This window comes from Apteryx mantelli, chromosome Z (assembly GCF_036417845.1).
Source record: "Apteryx mantelli isolate bAptMan1 chromosome Z, bAptMan1.hap1, whole genome shotgun sequence".
Lineage (NCBI taxonomy): Eukaryota > Metazoa > Chordata > Aves > Apterygiformes > Apterygidae > Apteryx > Apteryx mantelli.
Window position 1 is genome coordinate 54682154 of NC_090020.1, and position 12466 is coordinate 54694619.

General features: G+C 40.0%; 1 protein-coding gene across 2 annotated transcripts in view; it reads left to right on the forward strand.

Annotated features, from left to right (window-relative positions):
* The first annotated feature begins 3237 nt into the window (after positions 1 to 3237).
* Positions 3238 to 12466, forward strand: part of TMEM161B (transmembrane protein 161B) — a 42289-nt gene continuing 33060 nt past the window's right edge. The window contains exons 1-2 of one of the 2 annotated variants that reach the window (XM_067316587.1): positions 3238 to 3288; positions 10029 to 10132. In XM_067316587.1, the coding sequence (XP_067172688.1) occupies positions 3286 to 3288; positions 10029 to 10132 (107 nt within the window). In that variant the 5' untranslated portion in view covers positions 3238 to 3285. Of the gene's footprint in view, positions 3289 to 5718; positions 5770 to 10028; positions 10133 to 12466 lie in introns of those variants that run through there. The other variant, XM_067316586.1, reaches the window with a different exon arrangement.

Consider the following 12466-nt stretch of genomic DNA (forward strand, 5'->3'; position numbering starts at 1 on the left):
GGGGCATAAAAGCAACTGAAAAATGAGACTGCATTTGATGCTCTAGAAAACGACTAGGTACTTTTGGGAGGTCCTGCCTGTTTCCTAAAGAATGAGGCATGTGTGTTTTGTTTAATCTAGCCTTGTGTCCAGATTGCACTGGTAACAAGGCTAGGTCGGTCTACTCTGATGGGTTTTGTAAATTTTGCCAGCTGTGCGGTATCAGAGGTTCTAGGGAAAACACTAGTGTGAGATGGTGTTTTTGTCAGCCGCACTTAATAATGCATGGTACAATCTTCTCTGTCTTGCTTGCTGTAAAGGTCCTACTCAGCCCACAGAAGTCCTTTAAAAAAATCAATTTTTTGCATAGTGATTACAACTTTGACCTTCTTGTTTTTGTGTGAATATTGATTATTTTCATTTAACATCCTTTAAGCCATACTGGAATTAAAATACTAGGGCCCTAAAACCATGTTTGTTAGAGAATAAGCCAACTATTAAGCAATTTTGATTTTAGTTAACAGAAGAGCTGTGCTTGTTATCAATTTCAATTGCATATTTTTTATAAAATACCACCAACTCCTATCAGCAATGAAAACTCATGGCAAAGAGTTCCATAGGAAAATTATGAATTTCTTTTAAAAGATATACATCTTTTGGGGGCCTTAGATTCAGAAGTTTTAAATTTGTTTTGAATTGATGGCTTTCCAAGTGCATCAGATCTCTTACTGTTCATACACTAAGAACAAGATTAATGTTTTCAGTTATAACTCTTGCTATTTTAAGAACTTACTAATTTTCTTTGATAGTCTCTGAATACCATGAATATATCATTAATGGTTTAAATAGAATGCTTTTAGCATTTTTTACTTTTGTAAGTTGACAATGCTCTGCTTTACCATGCTACATTTGCCACAAACTTCATTAAATTAGTGCTAATAAATTGGGAGGCCCAAGACTTGCTACCTAAAATGATATGAATAGGTCAAAAACATCTTGTCTCAGCCTCTGGTACTATAATCTCTTGTATCTGAGTGGATTTCCTTTGAAGTCTTTTTTCTCTATTTCTCTATTGTTTTATTACTGCAATGTTGAGTGGTTTTTGTTGTTTTTTTCCTTTAGCTGCTACATATTTCAAAGGAACAATTAAAAATGTCAGAATGGCACAGTTTACAAGTCTCCATGACAGTTGTTAAGATGTTATTAAATTATCTTTTCCTAGGTATTTGTGTGTGGTGTGAGATTTAGATTCACTCTGAATCCCCCTCTTGAGATTCTCTGAAAGGCAGGTAAAGTTAGTCAAAATACTAATAGACATAAGATAAATATTTTCTACAAAAATACTATTTATTCATTCAAGCAGAATATTTGTGCTTCAGTTTCCAGTTCATGCATGAAGTACTGTGGTGGTATATTTAAAATAGGAGAATTTACAAGAAAACTATTTTGCTAATTCAGTTATAAATACGACAATTTAAAATTGCTCTTTTGGGATGCTGGAACCAGTATCAAGGCACATCCTGTTATGAGGGGGGCTATATATAAGTGGACCAGGGATCAAAGGGTGAGTATTTTTTGGCTTGAAGAGCTGCTTAAAGGCAGAAACATGGTACATTTTTTCCAGGTCAAATGCCAGTAGCATACATCCTTTTATGCTCATGCAAAGGTAGTGCCACGATACAACAGTCACACTCATTTTTGTGCTCAGGGAGGATGACCACAGTCCAAATCAATCTGTAGGCACTCTTTAAGAGGCTATTTCTAGGCTAATAGAATTCTCTTCAGTAAAAAGGTCTTTGTCTAAGTTGTGATATACACACTGGAAGACATGTCATCTTTTGAGTCCACAGCATAGGCCACTGGCATTGGCGGACTAGGGTGCTTCCAACCTGGAAAGTGGTGTGTCTGATGCCTCTCTTGTTGGTAGGCTTTGATCTCTTCAGGCTGTCTGTCTGACTGGGATCTGGAAGCCTTCAGAATAACCTAACACGTTAGACAGAAGGTGGTTATCTTAAATTTCCCTGCCTATTCATCATTCACGAGAAGACAAGGGCATACAGGCTCCTGCAGCAGTGCCACCTGCAACCAACAGGTAGGGATCAGCACCGCAGAGGGCCCTGTGGGGGCACCACGCACGGGTGCAAACCCTGAGCCGCCCTGGGGTTGCAGATGGAGAAGGGCCTGGCTTCAAAGAGAAACGGATGGCTCACGGGGGCGAACCAACCACTCACAGCCAGCGCTCCCCAAACGCGTCTGACCCAGCCAGGGCAGTTTCAGCCACGGCGGGAAGTTCAGGCGGGCAGCATGAGAAAACCGGCAGGGGCGGCGGTTGGCCGGGGCGAGGCGGCTGCCGGCGGCTCGGACCCAAGCCGCCCCTCAACCGTCGCCAGCCGCCAACCGCCACCGCCTCGCGCCGGGAGAGTGGCCGCCGCCGCCCCCCCGCAGCGCGCGCACGCACCCGGCGCGCCCCGCCCCCACCGCCCGTCTCGAGCGTTTCCGGCTTCAGCCCAGAAACGCACGACGCGGCCCCGGCGCCGCTGCGCATGCGCCGTGGGGATTCCTCCTCGCCAGCCCAGGAGGCGAGGTGGAACGGCCCGGCGCATGCGCAGAGGCGCCATCCTGCCTCATGGCTGAAGCCGCTCCCCCCCACCCCCGGGCCTGTGTTGTTCCGCAGCGGACACCGCCTTTCCCGAGAACGATGCCGCTGCCCGTCCCCTCCCCAGCGCCCCCCGAGACCGCCTGCCCGCTCCTGCAGGCAGCCCGCCCGCACGGGCGTCCCCGGGGCTCCCCCAGCTCCCCCCGGCGGGCTGAGGGCCGCCCCGCTCGCCCCGGCGAGGTCAGCGCTCCGGTGACCTCCCGTGTCACGTGCGCGGGGTCACGCAGCCGCCCTGCCCCGAGCCTGCTGCCCGCGCCGCGCCTGACGGGGAGAGCTCTGCACGCCGGCCCTCCTTGTTTCCCGGTGGGCGCGTTCCCTCCCCGAATTTCCCTCCGCTTGTGGAAAGCGGCCTGGCAAGGGAACAGCTGACTAATACTGAGCAGCCGTGGTGCGCCACAGCCCTGTCTGCACAGGCACTTGGGTGGGCAGCTTAATCGGGTCTCTCGCCGGCGGGGTCCTGGCATGACCTCTGCGGGGTGAGGTGTGCGCCGGTGGTAGCCGGCGCGCGGTGGGTGCCTGGCGGGGCGCTTGGCTGCCGCGCGGAGGCGGCCCGGCCGGCCGGGCGGCGGCGACGGATTTATGAGCTGGGAACAGGGCCAGGCCGGGCGGCTGGAGCGGCGGCGGCGGCGGGCGGGGGCGGCTGGAGCACCATGGTGAGCGCTGGGGCCGCGGAGGGGGCTCCGCCGTGGCGGTGGCGCGGGGGGCGCGAGGGGCGGCGGCGGCGGGCAGGGTCTGGGACGGGGCCCCGCCGGGCCATGGGGGCTTTGGGCCCCCGTGTGCGCTGGGGCGGGGGCCTCCTCGCCCTTCTGCCGCCGTGTGACTTGGGCCCCCACCTTTGTCGCAGGAGCAGCGCTAGCTTTGGAGGCGGCGGGTGCAGAGGGGAAGCAAAACAAAACAAAGAAGTGATACAGCTACTACGGCTGCTAGTGTTCTTTAATAAAACACAGTGCCATTTTCAGGCTAAGATTTTATACTGAGGTGATTTTATGTCCCAGTGGTTGTTTCCTTCTTCACTTCTTTCCTACTGAAAAATAGGCAAAGTTGCTGCATTTTATGGTCTGTAACAGATTTAAGGTGTATTTTTCTAAATATAAATATATGTATGTGAATATATATATATTTAAAACCTTGTAGCCAAGAACAGAGCATTTAATGATTTGAGTTAGCCGTTATCTTGAATGTATCTAAAAACTTTATCAAATACTTCTACTGCTACTAGTTAATTTTCAGAGATCTAGGTACATCAGTATATGCTGTAGCAGTAGGCAAATTCATTGATTTTATGAGAATTGCAGGTTCAGATGACTCTTTGATAAGTGTCTCAGCACAGACAAACTATTGCACTTGGCATAACTGACTGTGAATGAGTTTCCTGTAAAATAGACAGAAAAAGAGAGGAACAAACTTGACTGGTGTAATTGCTGTTAATGACATAGGCTTGTTGGATAACTGTAGTTTAAGTAACAGAAACTTGAGCATGTTATGATCTCGTCTCCTTTACTATAAAAAAAGATGTGTTGAACTCTGTGTTTAGGTCTTAATTACAACTTGCAACAGCTGGGTTGGTCAGATCCACTTTTAGTATACTTATTTTACAGATAAGAGATGTATCTCTATTACAAATGGTTCCCCATATATGTATGATGGTATAAAAGCACATTTTCCGGGTGCCATGAATGCATGTATTTCCTTTCCACATGGATATAGATACCAATGTGTCATTTTAGCTATGATGGCGCTGGTGTTGTTTAAATGATTCAAGTGTTGCTTAGGGGCCGTACCTCAGAGTGGCCTTGAATAAAACCAGATTTTTAATCTCAAACTGTTATAATATTTAAATATTTAATGGTCTGGTTTTACTTGTATATCTATTATTTGTATACATTTTGGCACCTGCAAGGAACTGTGTAGTTTTTCAGTTTTTTTTCTTCTTATATCTTTTCCTTTTTTTTCTTTAAGGGTTACATTATTGAATCAAAAGCTCTTGAAACACTCATATCATTTATAGAATACATGGGTGCTATCAACTAGTGCTTCATTTGAAACTGTTTTTTTGCAGGCAAATATAGCTTGTCCACCCAATGCAGATCTTTCAGGAAAAAAAAAAAAAATCAAGTGCTTGTTTCTGTTGCCTGGTGGGCTTGAAAAACCAGAATCTATTTTCTTTACTAGTTGCTGGAAGAATGGGCAAGTAATTCTTGCACGTGATTCTATGACATAAGGAAAGAGAAAAAGTTATTTTTGAGGTTCTACTCTTACACTGTTTGGAGGCCGTATTCTCCAGTTCCAGAGCAAGAGTAGAGTGAAATGTTCATCAGTTTCTACTGGATTAGAAGGCTTATAAATTAAATCATCAACACGGTTTGCTAGCTGCAGTCTTCCAAGTTTGTGGCCGTCAGGGCTCATCTATGCATGCCCATTAGGCTAACAACTCTAAATTCTGCACAAACATCCTAATACTACTTAAGGCCATGATGTTCAGACTGTTCAGCAGAGGTATTAAAGACTATGCTCTTATTTATATTTGTAATGATCCTTGTGATGGCAAAACTTATTTAAAAAGTAAATGTTCTGGAGAGTGATAGCTTCCATAGTTCTTGTTCATGTGTTAATTGGGGAAATATGGGTAAACTGGATTTTTAAAATCTTATAATAATAATAATATAATCCAACCTTGTTTTTTCTTTTTTAGTAGATCAGATTCTCTGGACTAGTTCTACTTGTAATTTAATAAAACATTGAATAAGTATTAGTATTCCACATAATAGGCATTTTCTGTTGGTTGCTTCAGTGATAATGATAGTTGTATGATTTAAAAAATGCCTTTGTTCCGGTCATGAGATTTCTACAGCAATAACTTGATTTGCCTAATGGTCGCTAACAGAGAGTTCTAAAATCTTTATGTTCAGAGAACTTCAGTGGAAAAAGTAACGAGACTGCTTCTGTTAAATTACAGTTGGCTGACTGTAATGTAATTTTGTTTTTAAACAAAACACCTTATCTCAAAGGGACTTATACTGCTGTTGACTGCTTCCATCTAGCAGTTTGTGACACCCCCCCCCCCCCTTTGAACATGTGGAGAGACACTGACTGGTCAAGAGGGAGGTGACCTTCAGGTGGGAGGACACATGAAGGTGAGGATTGCAGTGGTAGTCCTGAATTCCTTGTGTGTACTTGTTGCCACTTTATGCATTTTGTATGTTTTAAACAGTGACAGGGGTAGGAAAAAGCAAATTTAGGAAGACTTGGCCATGAAAAATGGAAGGGAAAAGAAAACAAATTTTGAAGAGGCCGCTTGATGCAGGTGTCTTTCCAAAACTAACTTTATGAATACTTGATGCTTACAGACCATGAGATTGTAACTGCCTTAGAGTCTTTAAATATCAGACTGTCAACTGTATCAAGATATCATTCCAACTATAGGAATGACTAATTGTGAAATTAGTCTTTTTTCACAGGAAGTATTAATTTTAAGACTTTGTAGGATGGTCAAAGAAAAGACACCATATATAGTATTTTATGCTATGTAGTAAACCATTTTGAATTACATTTGCATTTCAGCAAAGCACTGCCTTGTTTTTCTGGGATGCAGCTTAAGCATGCACAAATACATATGGAGGAAAGATTTTTGCATATGGAAAAGTTCAATCTAATAGCAAGAGCAATAACTTGTCACTGATTAAATGGCATTTCAAATATGCTGTATCTGTTCAGCTTCTAGACTTCACAAATACCATTGCACTTTTGGGATTGTAGAAGATAAGAGTATTTGTTATATTCTCCTAGAGATCTTGCTAATCTCTAATTGTTGCTAATGTAAAAGCCTTTTCACTTCTTACTTGAAGATTCAGAACCTTTTAGTATGTTTACGTGCTACCATTGAAAGAGATGGATACACCCTGAATTAACATGTACAGAATACTCCAGTGCTCTTGTGTAAAAAAATCTTGTTTTTTCAAGAATTGCCATTTCAAAAAGTAAGTGGTTGGTGTTGCGCTTCTGAAGGTAAAGTTGTAAATTAAGTCCTACTAGGTGCTTTTCCGGGCATGCAGTTATATTGCTGCTGTCCCATTCTGCAGTAGTCCTGGTGCATACAAGTGATGAGTTCAGATCAAGGCTCTGGTCTTGCAGTGGCGGACATGTTTATTATTAAAGTGCAAGCAGCTTCAAAGTCCTGTCTAAAACTAGGTGTTGGTTTATTTGTAAGATCTAGGTATGTGATAAAGGGAACGTCTGGAGGACAAAAAAGAAAGAGCTATTATTGTGGGAGTATAATCTTGGGCAAAGTCAAAATGAGGAAACTGAAGTGGTGCCTTGGTATAAAACTATTAGTCTTGGTTATCTTTGCTCTGCATGTTCTTTAAATCAATTCAAGCTGTAAAGAAAAATGTCATTTAGGAAGCGGTACTTTTAAGAACTTGTTTGTTTTGCCATTATTATGCTAAGGTAGCTGTAGGTGTATTAAAAGTACAGTTTACTTGTGGATAAGTGGTATTGTAACTTTATCTTAATTACTTATTCTTACTTTTTGTTCTCCTGATTATCAGCAACAATGTCTCCAGGTATGTAGTGTAAAATGTATCGACTGTGAAAGCCAAAGTGTAGGTTATGCTTTGTTCAGCCTTCTCCAATTGCTTTTTTTGACCTATCGTCTTTTTTCAACGTTGTATGAAAGTCTCGCTATCTTACCCTTTAATGTGGCTGATAATACTTGTGTTGGAGACTGCTTATACATTTTTCTCTGTTAGTTTAATTAAAATCTTTCTTACAAAAGGTGTGTAGTTGTGTTGCACAAGCAAAAATAATAGTGCCTTGCTTATTAAGAAGGTTTTGGAATTGAGCACAGTGCTCTGGACTGTGAGACCTGGACTAAAGACTTTCCTCTGTAACAGAACTATAGCAAGGCAGCAGCTTTTTAGACAGTATAGTCCCTGTTTGGATGTACTATTTCAGGCTTATCTTTGATGATGAGGTTGCTTGCCAGCCTCTGTTTTGCAGAGAAACTGAACTATCTTACTTAATCTTCTTTTCTTTGGACTGAGTGCTTCTCAACATTATACAGATTGACAGAAATGTCACTCTTTGATCACCAGGAAGCTGACTTCTCTCTCTACTGTTGTGAATTTGGATTTCAAATTCTGAGCTGTGAAGCTGAAGCATGGTAGAGACATGGATGTATGTCGAATCAGAGTGCTGAATTTCCTCTTATGAAATGAATCCAAATTCTATCATTTTTCTCAAACTCTTTTGCAACTTTGCACAGTTTATTCAGTCCGTGAAACAGTTCCTCATCTCTAAGAGATGGATAGGTAGATTTCATTTTGAATACACTTCCCTTTAGCTAGATAATTGTTTTGGGTAGTCTAATGCACACAACTCCAAGAAAACAAGAATCCCCGGTGTAAAGTATTTAAAATAATACTTTAAGCCTGATCTTGATCCCTGGTGTTGATGACATGGAACTTAAACAAAGGTGCGAGGTCTTAGTTTTTGAGGTGTCTCAAAGAACTGTGGGCAGCTTGAAATTTCAAGGAGACATGAATGGTTGGCAAACAGAGGCTTGAGTACTGAAAAAACTTCATGATATCTCAAAAAAACCCAAATGTTATTTCAGGTTATAAAGAAGTAACAAATTCTTCTAAATGATATTTGACATTTTGTTATGAGATGTTTGGTAGTGTATTTATTTTACGTATTTACAAATAACGAAAAGTAATTTATGCTATCATCATTTCTCTTGATCATGTTTCATTAACAGTGATACTGGGCATTGCCTACGATGTTTGATTTGTCTACAATTTTCCCTAAAAACGGTACTGACAACACAACTTCTGATTTATTTAAATGTAAACATTGTTGAAGGGAGAAAAGAGAAGAACTCTCCTTACTGTTATATTTAAGACTAAAGGGCATCTTGCCAATGAGGGGGAATGCATGAGGAGTGGATGGGTCCTGCAAGTCAATAGCTGGTTGCACAGCTGGTGTGATATTTGATATTGTGATATTTGGCTTTTATGACCATGGGACCCTCTCTGAGGATTGAGGACTCCTAGGAAGAGATGGGTTCCACCTGACCAAGTGGGGCAAAATTATCTTTGCCAACAGACTGGTGAGGAAGGAGGAAGGAGATGATGACCCACAATCAAGTGAAAAAGTGGTGGATTGGGTTGGTAAGCAAAGGGTACAGGGTGATGTGGACATGAATGTAGGAATGAATGTACGTATAAACATTCATATGCCACTACTTAAATGTGCTGTTTTGTGTGCTGCTTGAAAATGTGTATACTCCTTTTCATGAGAAGGTATTCTGAAAAACAGATCAATTTAAAAAGAAGAGAAAGTAGTTCATTTGGTGCATCTTTGGTGTCTTTTCTCTTGTGTATTCTAGTAAATTTCATGTGTACATCTGTGTTCAGTATTTTTTCTTCTTACTATTGCTTGTGATGTTTTAAGCATGAAAAAGTTATATGTAAATAGAGGAGGTATAAGGTACAAGGTTCATGCTGGATTTTAAACATGGTGTTAGTATGAATTGATAGCTTTTCTTATGCAGGATAGAGGTAATATGATGCAACATTTCACTCTTTGCTTGTTAGCTTTAGACCTTTAGAGATGTTGCTTTATTTAAAAAAAAGAAAAGAGCCTACTACTAGAGTATACATGTTTTCCTTACTTTTTAGACAAGGAAAAAGAAAAGCAGTACATGAAAAAAACTTGCTAGCAATTAAACTTCTGCGATACTACACTATTCTTTTTTAAACAGTCTGAATTAAAGGTTGTTGAATGACTAGGGATCAGAATACTGCTGGCCTCTCTCAAGTTCCAGATCTTGACCAGTCAAGAATCAGACATTAAAACTGAGCTATGCTAATTCCTCTGCCCCCTCTTTTCCCTTCCCCAAATTCAGTAAGGAGCAAATGCTGTATACTAATAGAAAGTGGTAATTTTAAGACATTGATGTTATAAATTGTTAATTCTAGTAGGTCTGTGCAGTGTCAGCTGTTAGATCATGTCAGAATTGAAGAGACCACAAAAAGCAAGACTGTAATCTGTGATGTAATTTTAAGGCGTAATGTCTTATGAAATGTCACATCAACATGTGGCTTTAACATCTGTTAAAGAGAGAAACTCTTGTATTTGTGAGCTCTCAGATAGTACATATGTTACTAACCTTGTGACCTGACAGTGCCTTTTTTGGATAAGATGTGTAAGTGACTATAACAAGTTCCAAGGAATTTCTTGAAAACTGATGCAGTATTTTTTTCTCCAATTTTAAAACAAATAAATGTTATCCCTACTAATAGGAAAGTGTTTTAAAATATAAACAAATGGTATTTCAGCACTTTTTTTTTAAAAATACATATTGACTTGTTATTAACTTATTCCTCTACAGGGTGTGATAGGTGTACAGTTGGTGGTTACCATGGTAATGGCTAGTGTCATACAGAAGATCATACCTCACTATTCTCTTGCTCGTTGGCTTCTCTGTAGTGGCAGGTAAGATAAGAAACAGTTGTTACACTGTGTGTGAATGTGGTAACACATTTATGTATTAGAGTACAAACAGCAAAACAGACTAATTCAGATGTTTTCTTGAAAAATAATTGATCTGCTGTTCTTGAACATTATCAAGATTACAGTATTGTGATACCTGACTTACAGGCTCAAAGTATAAAATAGTGGTGGTATAAAAGAACAGACTTGAGTTTGTTGCTATAAATCATGTCAGTCATAAAGTTAGCTGCTGTCCAGCTCTTACCTTTCTAAAGGTCCAAGCTACACATTTTGCTGTTGAAAAGCTAAACTGAATACAAGACACTGCAAGAATGGAGGGATTTTCTTTGTGCTGCCTCAGTATTCTTTATAATCCACTGGCTGATCAGCCTTGCATATGAAAAGTGCTTAGGTATTTACTAAAAAATCTTTTTTTTTTAAATATTTCATAGGGCAAGATTAACGTAAATTTCAATATACTACTCCATAACTGTAGATTAAACAGACATAATGAGTTGCAAGGCAAACACTCCCTATGCGACTGAGCTATTTTGCATATAAAGCAGTATCTTAAATATTAAAAAATTACAGACACTTTTTTTTCTTCCAAGAAGAAAACCACTCTGTATTGTTAGAAGGTAGTGTGCTGTCTTTTATAATTGTTAAAATCTTGAAAATGCCAAATCTCCACTCTCTGATCTGAAGGAGTATCCTTGAATAAGTATGTGCTCCTTAGGAATCTTAACCAGTGTTGTATAATTCTTCCACTGCCTTTTTTTCTTCTAGATCTTGAAATTACCAACTCTTCTCTTTTTAATTTTCCCCATTTACTTGTTGGTTCATCTCCCAAAGAGCTGCTAATCAAAAATGGTTCTAATGTTGTTTAGATGTGTGTTAGGTATTACTGGGTAGGTAGAATGGAAAATGTAGTGATTGACGGGTAGATAATATAAATAGGAATGATAGGCTTAATCATTGTGCAATGTCTCATTGTTGACCACATCTATAGAGTAATGATCACCTCTTTTGTGCTCTAAAAATAACTTAAAATTGTAAGTGAACTCTTGAAAATTTTTAATGAATATGAAATTGCTGACTTCATTTATTTCTTTGAGATGTGCAACTACCATGGTATTTTTTATCAGTGATATTTCAAATGACGTTTTCTACTTTTTATTGTTCTATTTAACACAAATAAAAAATTAAATATTTAATTGCTGCTTTTAGAGAATTGTTCAATATTATGTCTGTATTCTTCATTCTCGTGAAGTTTTTGGGTTCTGTATCCTTGTTGAAGGCATGCCTTTTGCCAATGATAGCAGAAAGTTTGCTGTTCACAAGTTTCTTTTCATCATCCTTTCCTCTTTCTATCTTTGCACGCCCATAGTTGATAAATACATAAGGCATGATTTTTGCACTTTTGCTTACATAATTCTGCTCCCACTGAAGTCAATGGGAGTATTATTGCCTTTCATGTTAGTATCCTTGAAAATCTCACTGTTGTTTTTCAGTGTTCTTCTAATTATTTGAGTGCATTGTAATTTCAGTCATTGTGAATAACCCTCTGAATACAAGGACTATGTAAAGATTCAGAAATAAACCTGCGTTCCAAAAATAAAAACAAGACATAAAGTTCACTGAAACAAGAATCTGAATTGTAATGGCAGAAAGAAAAGCACTATTTTTCTTAGTTTAGCTGACAAACAATCTTTGATGTTAACCCATTTTCCATTGTGCTGTCTTTTTGCTGACAATGTTTTCTTTGACAAACCTGTGCGGGTGGGGTGGTGGAGGGTTTTACGCTTGCTCGCTCGTTCACTTGAGCAGTCCTGCTTCAGTAGGTATGTTTCAGTTAGTCTTTGGTTACCACAACTGGTTTAAGTTATTTGGCGTGTGTGTGTGTTTGTGTGTGTGTGTTTGTGTGTGTGTGTTTGTGTGTGTGTGTTTGTGTGTGTGTGTTTGTGTGTGTCCCCCCCCCCCCCTTCAGAAGGTTGGTAGGCTTTTCTAGGTAAGACTGGTTAAAATATCTCTATGGGATAGAGGGAAAAGGGGAGGAGGGATAAACACATTACCATTTTAAAAACAGAAAAGCCAGTTGATTTCAATATTACTATTATGTGTACTTTCAAAGCCCATTAAAAGGAAACACAAACTTTCAAAATTTAAAAGAATTGTTAGAATAGATATAAGGTAATTATTCAATGAACAGATCATCATTGACTGTTGAAAGTTTATATTTGCTTTCAAATTTAAGTAAATAGTTTTTCAATCTGTGTGGTTTTCAAAGCTTGAACAGAATTTGAATATTCATGTTTATTGAACTCAGTTGGCAGCTCA